We start from the raw sequence: 16443 nt of genomic DNA on the forward strand, positions 1-16443 counted from the left end.
TATTTATGGCACAATCATGTTGACATACTAGTTCTTGCTAGATCACCAAAGTTAAGCAACGTCAAGCCTAGCCAATACCAGATGGGTGACCATTTGGGAAGGTGAGGCACTGTATGTACTGCAAGGTAAAAATACCAGGTTGGGAAACTGGTGCAGTCTATCCTTCTCTTAAGAGTAGATGGGCTTCTCTTAAGCCATGGTAGGCAATACATCTATTGTTGGCGTCACAATAAAAAATAACCTTGATAGCACTAGCGAAGCATCAAATACTCTGCTATGGACAAGATTTGAATTACACTGTAAACTCATGTAGTGAGTTTAATCTCGGCTGCGGCCACATGTTACATTACGTTACATTCCTATTTTACCCTCTAGATATTTAGTCCTCCTACCACCACCAGTCAAGACCGAGAGGAAATCTATACTTTCTACATATAATTTGGTTACATCCATCGTAACTGGATCATAAACACATAGGCATAAGATAAGCTTTCCCTTTTCCGATTCATAAATAATAATGGCTCCCTTCCAAAATCTGTCCATTCTGATTGGCGGACTACTGAAATTCTAAAATTCCAGAATTCGATTCCATTAAATAAACGAGCACTTACTAACATTAAAACATGGCGTCACAAACAGACATGTTTTAAAGGCTTTTTATTTTTCATTAAATACATAATTCTTATTTTTCATAAGATTTATCATACAATGTTAATAATCAAAATGTTAACGTGCTGTTTTTCAAATCATAAGTCATTAGTTGTGTTTTTTGTTTGTGTTTGCACGCACGGGCGTAAGCTAGGCTATAATTCTTATTTTACATAAAATACATTTTTGATGTTATTAATATTTTGCTTATGCACTTATGTTACCATGCTATTTTTTAGAATTGTATTTAAGTTATTACAGTCGTGTGTGTGTGAACAATACAAATCAATTTAATACTTGCGTTAATCAGACTGAGCCACAGCAAAGCATAGTTTGGTACAATGGAATATCACTACAGGCAATATTAGTGTTTAATCTGTTGTTGGAATGGGAAAAAGACATACAGCAAGCAAAAAGAGTTTTTTTTTTTTTATTATTTGGTCTCCCAATTTATCAGAGAGGGACCTATGTTTTTAGTGGCGTCCATGCTTCTGTTAGTCCGGACAATTGCCAGATAACCATCCATTAGTTTCATGAAATTTTGCTACAGTAAAAAAAATTTTTTTGCAAAAATTCCTGTTATGTCTACGGGGGCTCAAGAGGCCAAAAGTGCCCCAAAATGGTAAAAAATTACATGTTTTGCCCGATAACTTTGGATTCATTCATTAGATTTTTCTGAAACTTGGCCAAAATGTGGAGCCCATTGTTCTTAATATAAATCCAGTACGGATAACCCTGTCAAAATTCTGTTTCGTGTCCCCGGGGACTTTTAATGCTAAAAATTCCCCTTTTTGTGGCTCTTTTTTTTTCATATTTCACAACAAAAACTTGATGTGTCTGACTATATAGTGGTTTTTCACCGTGGTCAACTCAAATGTACATGTATTAAGGCCTGAAACTGCATCGTTATCCATTTACACTGGAACTCAAAAGAGGTCACAAATGCCCAAAAATGTCAATTTTTGCCCCATAGCGTTTGATCCATCCATTAGATTTTCCTGAATGGCCAAAATGTGGAGGTCATTGTTCTTAATATAAATTCAGTATGGGTGACCCTGGCAAAATTCTGGTTCACATCCCTCTGGGACTTTTAGGGCTAAAACACATGCCTTTTTGGAGCTCTTTTTTCATATTACTCAAAAACTTGATTATGTATGTCTATATAATGGTTTTCCATGGTGCTGAATTCAAATATACATGTCTAGGCATGAAACTGCACCATTTGTCCGTTTTCAATGGGATTCAGCGTTGCCAGGAGCTCAAAAGAGGTTACAAATGCCCCCAAATTGCAAAAAATGACATTTTACCTCATAACTTTTGCCCCATCCATTAGATTTTTCTGAAACTTGGCAAAAATGTGAGGATAATGTTGGCTCTTGACACTTCTCACATTAATCATTTCTTCACTATTTTTTTGTGCTGTCATCTCGCATGCAGAACCACGCACGCACTGCTTGTTTATCTTTATCTTTTTTATATTTAAGTGATTTTGCAAACTCATTTTTCCTTATTCAAACAATTTAACCGAAGCTCAATGGAGGACCAAAAGGGTCACATCTTTTTTCTTTTTCTCATGGTGTATAATCTCCACAATCTTGTGGCAGATGTTAAGTTTTTTTCCATTATAGAAAAGATATTTCTGTAAATATTATTTGATAGTTCATCTTGTTAGATGACTGATTGCTCTCCATATTTTTTTTCACTCACATTAATTTCATTCTTTTTATATTTCAGTCACAAAATGTGTCCAGAAACAGCTGCCAAATACAGTATTATGTTTGTATATTTTGATGGAAAATACAATGTAGATAGTGACTTGGTAAGTTCCAAATCTATCTATCTATTTATAAAGTTTTTTTTTGTGTGTATTGATATTCATATTAAAAACCCTTCTTTTTTTTCTATTTATTTAAAAGGAAAATACAACTTATATATGGGTCATGGAATTCTGCAAAAGATATAGCTAATTTGCATATTCTTTTAAACATTCATTTTAATTAATTCCCTATTAATTTTTTCTGTTTTCTTATGCGCTGATCATCTTTAATTAACTATTACGTGTAATTATATTCATGCAGATATTTTAAATGATTTATATTTGCGTAAAAAGATTATAGTTAACACAAACCCTTTTCTTTATATTTTTATGTATGCGTATATATATATTTGTTTAAAAAATTTGCCCTCCCACACACACGCACGCACACACGCTTGTCAGTTTTTGGTCTACAGACATGAAACTTAATATATAGGGTATTCAAACCCATATGAAACTTTATTTGGGTTTTAACCAGGGAAAATCTGTATGAAAGTGAAAATTAAAGAAATGGAATTTGCCAAGTGAATGTCGAACAACGGCATTAGGAATATGCATGCGTAATATATTAGCTATTGGTTTATGTTTTAATTTTTAGCCTTGCAGCAAATGTCTTCATAGCTCAGGCATTAATGTCAAGGGAAAAAGTAAATCATAAGCCATTTTGATTTCAATTCTCAATAGTGGCGCACAAGTCTTTTTTTTTTTTTTTTAAATCATTACTATATATTGGGTCCAATATAATATAATAATAAATACAAAATCTGTATTAATCAAAATATCATATTTAAGTGTATTTTACGACTGGGCAATGCCAGGCAGTCTGCTAGTCTTATATATAAGATCACCTATTACCTGTTAGGACAGTATTTATATTATAAAAAGTAAAGCTCCTTTTGTGACATTCATTTTCAAGTAAGATATATTTCATGATAATAATCATTCTTTTTTTTTTCTTTTCTGTCATCTCTCTTCTATTAGTGACAATCATTGATCATATTTCTTTTCATATTTTGGAATCCTTTGAAATAAGTTTTATAATTTTCATAGTAATTCTTTTGCAAACTGTTATCCTCATCTTCAGTTATTGTTGTTTCACCACATTTCATCCAATTCATCCAAAACAGTGAGACAACTATGGAAGGAAGTAATTACTTGGAATTAAGTTACAAGACTCGGCATTCCTATCCCGTCGCTGTTAATTATCTAAAGAAGGCCAGAGGATGAGTTGGCCAATACGAGGTGAAACAAAAAAAAAAACTATCAAGATGAGGATAAGTCTGCAAAAGAATAAATACACATATTTCTTTTTATGAAATTATAAAAACCTTAGTATAAGGATTGTGCTATCGTCTGAATCATCCAGGTAGTTTATGGAAAATGCCACGTCTTAACCGTAATACAAAAATATCATAAAGAAAACATTTTTCTAACAATCTAGATGATTCGGATGATAGTACGATCCTTATACTGCATAAATTTCAATTATAATACATATGATTTTTTACAAAAACATTAAATATAATGCAGTAAGTTTTGAAATGTTTTATGATCTCTTAATGTTGCATGATATGCCAGGTTCAAATCCTTATGGTTTTATTTTGGTCATCTATACATTATCGTTTAGAAAAAGGAATGAAACTGCAATTCTGTCAAATATAGGTTAAAATGATAACTGGTGTTGGATGGTATACAGTGAGTATTGTGCTTCAGTCATAAATATTCTAAAAAAAAAAAAAGAGATTTGCCATAAAACTGATTTAAGCCAAGTTATATTGCTTAATTGCTTCTGAGCCTGTACTTAATGACTCGTCTTTTTCAGATCTCGTTAAATGTCCTTCCCAGCATGCCTTCAAAGCTGGTGCCTCTTGAGCGCATTGGTACACCAACAGTGAGCAACGCAAAACAGAACACTAGTCGATGCCTAGTAAAATATCTCCGTGTGGAAATTCGGGTAAGTATCAATCTCTTAAATTTATTCATTTTAATCTGTCATAATCTCTCTAAAAAAAAAATTAGAAAATAAATTTTAAAAGTGTGATCCCATTTCAACATTAAAAGAAGAAAAGCAATTTTTTTAAAATAATTTTTTTTTTTTTTTTTTTTTTTTTTTTTTTTTTTCAACACATCAGTATAAGTTAAGGTTCTTTTAAATATATCATCCAAAGGTTCCCAAAACTTTGCAATCCATTCTTTATACCATAATCAAAAAATTGGTTAATATTATTTCAAAGTACACTTGTTTTCTTCTTGACATGATATGACAACTTGTTCTAGTAAAATAATGCACTAATTGACCCCATTAAATCTTATATATATAAGTGTGTGAACACTCGCATCCAAGATGGGTCTATTTTCTGATGACCTCATGCTCTATTTTTAACTTGTAGGCTAATTGAATACACACATATCCAAGGCCATGGCTGAATCCTTAGAAAACGACTTTCAATCTACAATGAAATGGGGCCATAAATGAATGGTTACATTTCATGTTATCAAGAAAAATCTCCTTTCCTTAACAATTGCAAGAAACCATTTCAATCATTGATTGCTATGGCTAATATCATCCTTTCCTTAGCCAATGATAACATTAATTAGACCAAATATACATAGAAGATAAAGGAAAGTCTGCAAAGGTGGACTCCCTCTATCGGGTTAAGAAACTTCTCACATCTGTCAGTCTTCTATTTTTCTACAAAATCACCATACATGGAGTATTGTCACATCTGGACTGGTGTATCAATTACTAGTTTCTCCCTTGTAGATGGAGCCTATTAAGTTAGAGATTCTATAATTTCTACAAACACTGGAGTCTCTCAGGGATCCATCCTGAGTCTAACTCTCTTCCTGATCTGCATCGCTGCAGTAGGTATCTCATTGTTGATGAAATTCTCTATCTGTGTAAGAGCCAAGTAGGTCCAAGAATGGAGTACTGTTGCCACATCTGGGTAGGAACTCTTCGAAGCAGCTTAGCCTGCCTTGACAGAGATCAAAATAGACTTTGTAGCCTAGTGGGGGATGCCCTTTTCTTTTTCCTGCAACCTCTTTCCAACAGAAGAGATGTTGTGAGCCTATCTCTGCTTTATCGTTATTTTCACGGCAAATGGTCCCCCCCCCCCCCCGGGCTAACTTTCACAAAAAAAAAAAACGTTGTCTAGCTGAAACCACTATCAATGATTTCTCCCATGTTTTATTTGTGCCTAAACCTAAACATAGATTCCATGAACAAAGCTTCTTTCTTATAACTGCATGCCTGTGGAACTCTTCTGTTTTCTTGCTTTCCAATTGACTGCAATATGGTTGTCTTCAAGTCTAATGTGAACAAGTTTTTGATGAGCCATCCCCTTAAATAATCCAATTTACCCAATTCCCATTACTAACGATTACTATGACATTTTCCCATTGACTACTGTACAATCATTAACCCTTACCCTCGAGTGGCCTCCGGGCCCTGATAAGTGGTGACTCCTTTATAAAATAAATAAAATAAGCACCAGCTCCTGTCCCATTGCCACAGTTGTGCATCCCTGTACTTGTTTCACAAGTACTTCGACAAAATATGCTCAGATAAACTTGTTGCACATGTGCTGTCTGAGCACATATCTCTTCTGAATAATTCACCAAGCAACAAAATCCCACTATTTCACTGTAGAGTTCTTCAGATATTGGAAAACTTTCAACTTTATATTTTCTTTCCTTGAACAACTTGTCTTTGGAATTCCATGTTTCCCTAGCTGTATCAAAATGCAGAAATTTAAATGTAATGTGAATAAACATCTCTCTGCACAACTCCCCATTTAGGAGCCAGATTTATAAGGGCATCCTAATTCACAATAACCCTTACATCTCAGTGGCAATGTTCCTTGTTTGCAGGGAATGATAAAAAATGTATGTTGCAACTGGTAATGACAGCCAGCAATAACTCTTTGAATAATTTTTATTCACACCTAGCATGATCCACACTAATTCCAGTTGTATTCTTCATCAATTATATATTGCTGCCATGCTTAAAAGAAGTCTGTGACATATTTCCATTCTATAGACATCCTGCGTAAACACAGACCCCACAATTGTACCATCTTTGGCCAGAACAGATAGTTCCACATTCAACAGAAGTATGACCTCCGATAAAATTTTAAAAATTACATTTTTGACATTGTATCTTCAAAAATTCCATCGTGAGGTAGCGAGTGATAATGTACATATGAACCTGAAATTTTCTAATGAACATGAAATAGGCGTTCAAAGATTATCCAGACTATGGCTGTATTTTCCATTCCAAAACAAATGAATAGCATGTTTAGCTTCTGACTAGAATAACCAACACAATAGATCCAATTAGGTCACATAAAGAAAAATAAATATTAAAAAAAACAAGAACATATATGAAATTTGAATTTAATTTTTATTGAATTTTTCGGATTGAAATGTTACATAATCAATTAGTTTATAGATTTCACACATTGCCCTCATAGCAGTTGGATGATGCATTGAATATTAGATCTTCCCTTTTCCATTTTATCTCATACCATTGGATTTATTTTATCCTTTTTCAATAATAATTGTACCTAGATGGTGTTGCCCAGGATGCAGTAGTCATTTTAGGCTTTCATTTTTACTTTTTTGCACATTTTTTTTTTTTTTTACTTAAGCAGAAAAAGGAATAAAAATTTTAGTTGTAAGGAAGATAAATGTTTATATTTTTCTATACAAAAAGGTTAAATTTTTATGCCATAATTGAATATTTTCATATTATCAGGTGTCTATATAACTATATAATTTTTATAATGACTATATAATTTTTTTAAATATTTTGTAGCCAAGTACATTATAATGACAATCACATTATACAAAAATTACAACCGAAAAATCACTATTCAAAATAAAAGTTTGATATGTCAGCTTAAATGCTATTTAGGTTTAATTTTTTTTTAATTTCAAAAGATGTGTGTATACATATATCCTTCAGCTATGTTTATTTATTTTCTTTCTTTCAATAACCGGATTATATTAAAACCTTTCAGGACCAATATGATAACTCTGTGGGGTCAAAATGTGATGGTTCTTTGAACGTCAAAATAAAAGCGCCACCTGGAGTAGATGAAGTGCCTACATTTGTTGGCGAAACCCGACAGCTTATGTTCCCTATCTACAATGGCCAAGTCACGTTGCAGGTAAACATATTTTCCTTATTTAATATGAATTTTCAGTAAAAATTTAAGGTTCTGTTTTTTTTATGATTCATAAAAAAAAATTATAGAGTTGATATTTGTGATGATATGAATGCATGGTTATGGTCAACTAAGTTGGTGAGAACAATGAATGAATTTTGATTCAAGATGTGGCAATTGTGCTGCAAAAAGTTATATCAAATCTCGGTTTATCGTTTGAACAATTGTACTGTTATGAAGGCCAAGTTCAATTGGTTGGACTGTGAAGTTAAATTGACCAATTGAATGGGGAATGAGAAAGAGAATAAATGTTAGTCTTCCAACCTTTTCCATATAGATGAGGCTTGGGAAGGGAGGGGTATCCACGTCAGCTTCTGTGGTTTTGGAGATGGTGCATATATTATTCAGTATTTATGATTAGAAAGCATTGTTTTCAATAAACTTTACAATTGTTCAACTTGCCTATCAAGTTTATTTTTTAAATCGTTACGACTGATATTTCATAAAATCAAAAGTAAAACCCTTAAACATTTTGGCCATGTCAAGTGATCAGCAACTGACCTGTAAAAGTTATGCTTTAAGGGCATCTTAGAAAAGTGGCAGAGGGTAAAGGTGGAGAGAAAATGGACATCTCAAGAGTTGGGTGTCCATCAACCAACTTGCTCTAGATCAGAAGGAATAGCAAAAAACAAGTCATGTGGGTTTGCAATCCGCACCAAGTAGAAGATGCGACTTATGATTGGCAACTCTTTACAGGATCAAAGAGACGCATATAATATCTTGGCCTTGGAGTGAGCCACACGTGAGTGGTATGCCAGTCAAGGTTCCAACTGCGACAGTCTGACAGTAACTGGATCATTTTGGTGGCCTTTTAGCTGTTGGATTATGGCAAGTGTTCTGAGTAGTCTGCTGAGATCCACTCTTCCTGGCTTGGAGGGAGGGGAACAAGTTTATGGCTTGTTGTTCGAGGCACTCTCAGCAAGGAATGCTGATGAGGCTACTCTGACTTATTTTTGCAATGCCAAAATGCTCCTTTAACGGCACTGGCTCATTTATCCCACCTTCCGACCTAGTGTCACATCCTTTCAAAGTAGGAGAAAGGTAAATACCATGATATCTTGGCTTTTTGCTTAGGAGCAGAGGGTAATATCTATTCTGATACTACACCTTATCTTTTATGTCCTCTTAGACTTAAAATATGTTTAAATATATTTTAATTCATGCATATTTCATATTTATTCTTACAGAGCCAATTCTCTATTGAATATTATATTGCACCTAATATATAGTACTAATTTCAAAAGATTTTTTTTTTTTTTTAAATGACTTTGATGCCATCAGCTAGTATTGGAACCAAAATATTGAAGTCCTGCTGCATCTCCTACCATTTGAGCTATTGGCAAATAGATAAGAAAGATTTAAAATTAAATCACTTCCAGCTATGAATGAATTTGTGCATGCACAAAAATAATAGAAATATGTCAGCAAGTTGAAAGGAACATTTTTGCATTTCAACTTACATATTTCTGTATGTATGATTCATTTATCCAAACAAAGATTTTACTCATTATAAACTATCCTTGGTGAATGATTACTAATGCCTGTTAATTTTAGTGTTATGTAACCAGTAGTTTAATAGTTTATCAGTCAAATATTTGAAAGATGGAAATTGGCAAACATAGTTTGACATCATGTGTAAAATCTACGTATGCATAAATATACATTTATAGCTTTAACATTATTTTTAATGTTTTGATATGCATATGGGTTTAGCTCAGGTGGTAACGAATAATGCTGGAAAGCTATCGGTTTTGGTTTCAATTCTAGCTGATCGTACTCGGGTCATATATATTTTTTTAACTTTTGAAATCACTTCTATATATTGGGTACAATATAATCAATAGAGAATTGACTAGTAATAAATACAAAATTTGCCTAAATTAAAATATATTTTACAACTAGACAATATTGGGCAGCATGCTAGTATGATATAAATTTCATCAAACTAGGATATATTTGAAGTTTTTATTGCACTTAATGATTCAGAATCACTTCTATTATCTTCCATAGTAAATTTTACACTTTAAGTTTTCATATAGATTTTCTAACATTTCTTTCTACACACATTAATATTTACATATAAAACATTTTTTCCTGAATTCATTTAATTACAAAATCATCTTTATTTAATGATCTGTTTATATAGGAATTTAATCTAACTAGATTTGACACTAGATTAAATATGTCAATATTATAGTTTTGTAATCCTCTTCTAAAAGAAAAAACAATGTATGTTTTCTTAAATTGTAGAATGTTACTCTTCAAGAGAACACTCCAGGTAAAGATGGTCAAGAATACATTTTAGAGTGCCATGTTGTATCACAAGAAATGCCAGATATGAAAAATATTGAACCTTTAGAAATCCCATTTCTATTCACCAATGGTAAGTTCTTGATTCTGGTTGTTTATTTATTTTTATTTTTTTTGGGGGGGGGGGGGGTCTTCAGCAAAGTCATCATTCATATTTATCATCTCTGTTCACATACTTAAATCATGTGAACAAATTTCCTGCTTTAAATATTTGCATTATAACATATGCAGATGCACATTTCTGTAAACAGCCACTTTGAAACTGTATCACATAGTTGATTCTTTCAATGCTAGTTACAAATAAAAGCAACATTTTTTTTATGTTAATTTTGAACTCGTTTTATTTGAAGTAAAAAAAAAGTTAAAATTTGATTGACACCTGAAAAAACAAAATTCATGTTTATTTCAACTTTTTAATTGAACACGTCTTTTATTAGTGTCATTAACTTTTTTTTTTTTTTTTTTTTTTTTTTTAATGCAAGAATTTCATTAATAAAGTCTCTGTAGATTTACAAGCTTTGTAATGGCATTTTGATTTTGTAATTACTGCCACTTTGCTGAAAGAGAAAGAAAAATACAAAATTACATTTCTATTTGTAAAAGATTATAAAGGCAAATAAGTAGGTCAAGTGTAGTTAAGGGTGACTGAAATTATCCCTTTTCATTGGTTACTACACCAAGATGTAAGAAAAGGCACCATTTTTCTTGCTTGGATTGCTCCACTTATCCTTGATCCTTACTTTATAATGCTAAGTGTTAGTAATGAGGCATAGAGTACCATTTTTTTGAGTCTTTGGGACAACTTTGCCAAGAATTGAATCCATTAGTTAACACTGTCATTATGCCATTCTTCAGCCTCATTTGTTCAAATTAGTTGCTGCAACTGAACGCCATGATCTCATTTGTGGCCACACATTAAATTGGAGAGGAGGGAGTAAATACAAGGAACAAATGTTTGAAAACAAAACAATAAACACAAATTTATTACAGATATGCATGTTCAACTTTTTAATGACTTTGTATCACTGAATTTTGTGTCATATTTCTTCTGAATTAGATTTCAAACTTCAATGCTTCGTCTAAACGAAGAAATAAAATTGTGATATGTTATCTTATTTATTTTACTTTCTTTATGGAATCTTAGTCTTTCATAGATATCCGTGTCTCAAAACTTATGTAAATTTTAGTATTTTAAATATGTCTTATGAACAAAAACAAATAAAAAAAAAAAAAAAACAGTGAAGCATGCATGGTCCCCCGTCAGTGCATAGTGAACGAGGCATAAAAAAGTGACTAGGTTCAGCATTTGACCCCCACCGTTTAGCCCCAAAAGTTCACAGGGGACGTCAAATCCTGATAAAAATGAACAAACTGTGCAGTTTTAGGTTGCAACATATGTAAATTTGAGTTCTACACCATGCAAAGAAAGAAATGACTAAGTCCATCGTTTGCCCCCCAAATCAGTTAGTTACAACTTTTCAGAATTTTTTTTAAGTACAAGTGTCAATTTTAGCCATTTAAACCTGAAAGGCACTTTCTTATATCTAAAGATCTCTGTGTAGGGGTGGGATTTTGCTGCTTGTTGGGTTTGTCAGCGGTATTTACATCGGCGGTGGGGGGGCTTGAAGTTCGTTGGAGCATCCACCATTAAAATACTTGTAAAACGGAGGGATACAACATTTCGTTGATGGGACAGAGGCCAAAGCTTAGATGACAGTTCATGACCTATCAGGTTGGTGACTCTCTTTTGAACTTTGTCCAGAAGAGAGAGACTAGTAGTAGAGGAACCATCCCAAATGTGACAACAATGCTCCATATATGGGCGAATGGTGGCCTTATAGAGGTACAGGATACTTTCAGGCATAAGTAACTATCTAGCTCTGTAGAGAGAGCCCAACTTCCTCACAGCGGCCCTGTCAATGCTCTCAATATATCTGTTCCAATTTCTGTTTCCTGTGAACCTTAAGCCAAGGAGTTTGAAAGAGATACTTTCAGGTAATGTATCTTTAGCCATAGCTATTGGTGGTTGAAAAGGTTTCTTGTAATTATTGAAGGAAACAAACTTAGTCTTGGCAGCATTGAATGTGACCATTCATTTTTGTCCCCATTCCTCTACAGATTGAAGGTCTTCCTCTAGTATTTGTGCCATTTCCTTAGATAGGTGTTCATTTTTTTTTTTTTTTTTTTTTTTTTTAACCCCTCGTCCCTGTTATAGAGCGTGGTGTCATCAGCAAATATACCCATCTCAAAGACAATTTTATCAGGGAGGTCATTTATGAATATTAGGAATAATAAAGATCTAAGGATATACTCCTGAGGTACACCCACATTTATATCACGTTGTTTAGATGTACAATTGTTGAGGACAACCTAGATTTTTCTTTTACTGAAGGATTTAATTATGTTAAATATTTGTCCAGTGATACCATATGATTTGATTTTTCCTGAGAAGACCATCAGGCCAAATCCTGTCAAAAGCTTTAGATATGTCTAGGGCTACTGCTCTACCCGCCCCTGCTTTGTCCAGTGTATGGTATATACGTTCAGAGATTAGTTAGGATATCTGCTGTAGAACAGGCTTGCCTAAATCCATATTGTTGGTCAGTCAGAAGTTTAGCGGCTGTAAGCTGATGGACTAGAGCTTGATTAATTATGGACTCAAATATTTTGGCAAAAAGTGGGAGATGGCTAATGGGATGATAATTGAATGGGTCGGTTCTTTTGCCAGAATTCTTGTAAACTGGTACTACAGAAGCAGGTACTACTAGAAGTCAAGAAAACAAGATTCATTAAGGCAGTTATTGTAAAGTTTGGAGAGGACTGGAGCAACCTCAGCGGAGCATTTTTTTTTTTTATTTTTTTTTTATATAGCATAGCCAGGATGAGATCAGGTCCACATGCTTTTGAGGTATCTAGGTTGTTTTTTTTTTTTTTTTAATTTGTTTTTTTTTTTTTCTGTATATTCTCTCTTGTCGTTATTTCGTTCTCGTAATAACTTCTAGCTTCTATAAACTTTTATCTATTTGTACTGGACTTATGTCGGTGAAATCTGTGGTATGCATGCTGCCTTTGAGCAATGGAAGCTGCACAAGTAGAAATAAACCATTGGAGAGAGTGGGGTTTACTATAAAATTTCTGTGTGGGAACATGTGGTTTAATTGCCATTTTAAACCATTCATTTGCGCACGGTTCAGCGGGAAGAGAAAAGATATTTCTCCAAGGGGTATCTCTGATGAGATCCCTGATGGCTTCCCAGCCAGCCTTCTTACAATACCTTGTCATTTTGGGCAATGGCTCTTCAGTTTTGGGTTGAGAAAGGGTTATTTCTATCATTATCACAGTGATCAACATTTTCAAGTGGGATATGGACATTCGTTACCCAATCGTCGGAACTGTGGTCAGAAACAGATCTAGAAGTGAGGCATGTTCATCTTGCTGATCTGGGAAACGTGTGGAAAAACATAACCAGCTGTGATAGGGAATGAGATATAGAGAAGCTATGTGTTATGCTATGATAATTGAAACTTGTGAGATTTATTGTTGTAATGTCTAAAAGTTTTCATTAACTGCTTAAAAATAATTATCTTAGTTAAAAATAAAACTACTTGATCAGTTTAATTGATTTTTGAAATATGATATTTTCGTTTCATCGCAGATACATTTATCATACAGACTTCATTTTTGTTTTTTAATATAGGAGGAATACGGGACAAGAATATTTTTTTTAAAGTAAATATATTCGTAATTCTAAATCAATAACAAAACAGCAGTGATATTTTAATTTATCGTAAAACACAAAACTAAAATGAGTTCTTTTTCATAAATGAAAAGTCAATACCATGTGTGATAAACTTACCCGGATAAATGGTAGGTTTTTAATGAAATGCACCCGTTTTTAAGTGAATATTTTCTAAAGAATGGAGTGCAGCTGTTGTCGTCTCTTGCTGTAAGAACATGCAAGTAGCCACTTTCATCGACAGTGCGTGGTGCTGGTAAACTAATGTGCAACGGTGCTTCAAATGGAACGTCTGTACTTGGAGTCAACATAACAGCTGCACTTAACGATAAGACATTGTCCAATGATGAGTCTTTTTGCTGCGCTCCATGGATAGCTTCTTCACTGATGCTAACAACCTGAAACGGCAGAAAATTGAATTGTTACAAGAATTTTATCACTTTCTGAAATTTTTGTTTTCTTTCTCTCTGATTTTAAAAAAAAAAAAAAAAAGAAAAAAAAAGTTAACTCAATTAAGTTATACAACTTAAAATGATTCTTTCAAATGAGATTTCTGATTGTCAAAACAAAAATTATGATTTTTAACAGAATTTTTCGGGTAATATTTAGGTCTTTTACAAGATATTTTTTTTTCATTTGTTGCCAATTAAAACTTTATTTCAACTAAAGAAAATGAAGAGAAAGGTTATACAAAGACATAAGAGATTTGATCAATGTTGTTTTGATTATGCTTGCATTTGTCATTTTACTCTCCAGCCTTCAAGTGCCTCTTGTTGTAGCTGACAACCTTTAGGGAATTTCAAACTGAACCTTTTATTCAATCCAATAAGACTACTGTTATTGCTCTACGCTCAATATCTTAGATATCATGCATTAGTTTTTATCTGTGAAGGTGCATCTGGAAAAGATAAAATAGTTAATGAAAGCAGTCTATCTCGGCAAATTGAATTATGGATTTAGTTTAAAATTCCTAATAGATTGCCGGTTGCAAGAACACTTAGTTCAAAGGCTAAAATTTGAATATAACAAGAAGGATGAGGATAACAGTTCAAAACAAATAAATAATAAAAGTCCATATCTCAGAAATATTGTCAAATCCAAATTGGTGAATTCTAAAACTTTATAATTTATAATACTAAGAATCTCAAAATAATTGCTTAATATAATGGTCTCAATTTTCATATTTATATTTTAAAATAAATACAAATTAAGAAAAAAAATTCAGCTCCTTCAAAGTCGCATTCATTTCTCTCTCTCTCTCTCTCTCTCTCTCCACTAACCTTCATAGTTAGTTGCAGTGAATGGTCCAGATTGTGAGTTGGGATGTGGAGGCAGATGTTTGGGTTTAAAGAGGAAAAAAATCTTCCCCCTTGACCTGATATGCTAAACGTTTCTTTGATTACTTTGACCAATTCATTTGTCATTTCTCTGTAGGAATGCTTTCGGCAACAGCAGTTTGACATTTCATCTTGTTCCTTCAGTTTTGGATACATAGACAAACTACAGTCAGATAAAATAGAACAAAAATGTTATTTGATTTACTCTAACAATAATTGTATGATTTTTTAATATCAGTCATGTTACAAGTAACCTTTAATAGTTATATAATGTATGCACCAAAGAGATCTCTGAAGTGAGAGCAGACTTGTGCATATCGGAAATAAAAAAAAATAAAATTCTCTTTTTAGATTTTGGATCCTCTAAGAAATGACCCATTTTTTGATTTAGGAGCCCAACTAACCAATAATACTTGACTTATACAGTCTAAATATGGCCAGTTGTTTTTGAATTTTGATTTTAAAGGCTTCAACATCACGTTTGAATTTCCCATGCCAGATACGAACATAATGTCAGATTTTTTATTATTATTATTCGCTCCAAGCAAAGTATATTGTATTCCCACTGAAACAGGAAGGGCTACTGTGGTAGGCAGGAAAGGGATTTTAAAGGCAGGCAGTCCAAAGAAAACTATTAAAGTAAAAAATCTTTCTGCATTTAGTAACTTCTATAGCAGCAAGGTGTCTTGGTCAGGTGGTATGTTTCTGACTAGAATACTAATCTTTCAAAATCAGAATGAAACCAAATTAAGACATTTTGAACAAAATGCTTGCTATCCTATTGGATAAAGTTGTATCAATAAGTGAAGAAATGGCCCTTTTTTTTTTTTTTTTTTTTTCCAAATAACCAATAATATTTGCTACAAGCTATATAAAAAAAAAATCCGATTAAAAAAAATTGATCAGTATTTTTTATTAGTCATAAATAAAGGACGATGGTACTAATTTATTAGCAGATAATTTTTTTTCTCTTCACCATTTTTTTCTCCCTACTCTTTTCTTACATTGATTGTGTTTATAAGCAGGAACTATAAGTTCTAACTTCACATGGCTATAAGTATTCTGGTTCTGATTTTGTACAAAAATGAACTGAAAAGTTTAAATTAATACAAAATTTCAAATTACAATATTATGCAGATTAAGTCTTATTTTTTTAAACAGAAATTTAGAACCCCCGGGAAACACTGAGTAGGCCTGGATATAGTTATATTTATATAAAATTGAGCATATGCTTATATAATTGTACTTAGAATATTCACTTTCAAACTAATTAATCAATTATCAAATTTGAAATGCAATTGCTTACCGTGAGGGTGGGTAATGTATGTTATATTTAGTTTTATGCAAAAGGAGCAAAAAGAGGTT

General features: G+C 32.7%; 1 protein-coding gene across 1 annotated transcript in view; it reads left to right on the top strand.

The window, feature by feature from the left end:
• The window catches only part of LOC145243971 (structural maintenance of chromosomes flexible hinge domain-containing protein 1-like), a 157265-nt gene that overhangs the window by 111310 nt on the left and 29512 nt on the right, over positions 1-16443 (top strand). The window contains exons 37-40 of the mRNA XM_080107107.1: positions 2383-2467; positions 4287-4418; positions 7489-7638; positions 9946-10078. Of these exons, the coding sequence (XP_079963233.1) occupies positions 2383-2467; positions 4287-4418; positions 7489-7638; positions 9946-10078 (500 nt within the window). The remainder of the gene's footprint in view (positions 1-2382; positions 2468-4286; positions 4419-7488; positions 7639-9945; positions 10079-16443) is intronic.

The sequence above is a fragment of the Euprymna scolopes genome, chromosome 22 (genome assembly GCF_053919585.1).
Source record: "Euprymna scolopes isolate OS-2025 chromosome 22, ASM5391958v1, whole genome shotgun sequence".
NCBI classification, from domain to species: domain Eukaryota; kingdom Metazoa; phylum Mollusca; class Cephalopoda; order Sepiida; family Sepiolidae; genus Euprymna; species Euprymna scolopes.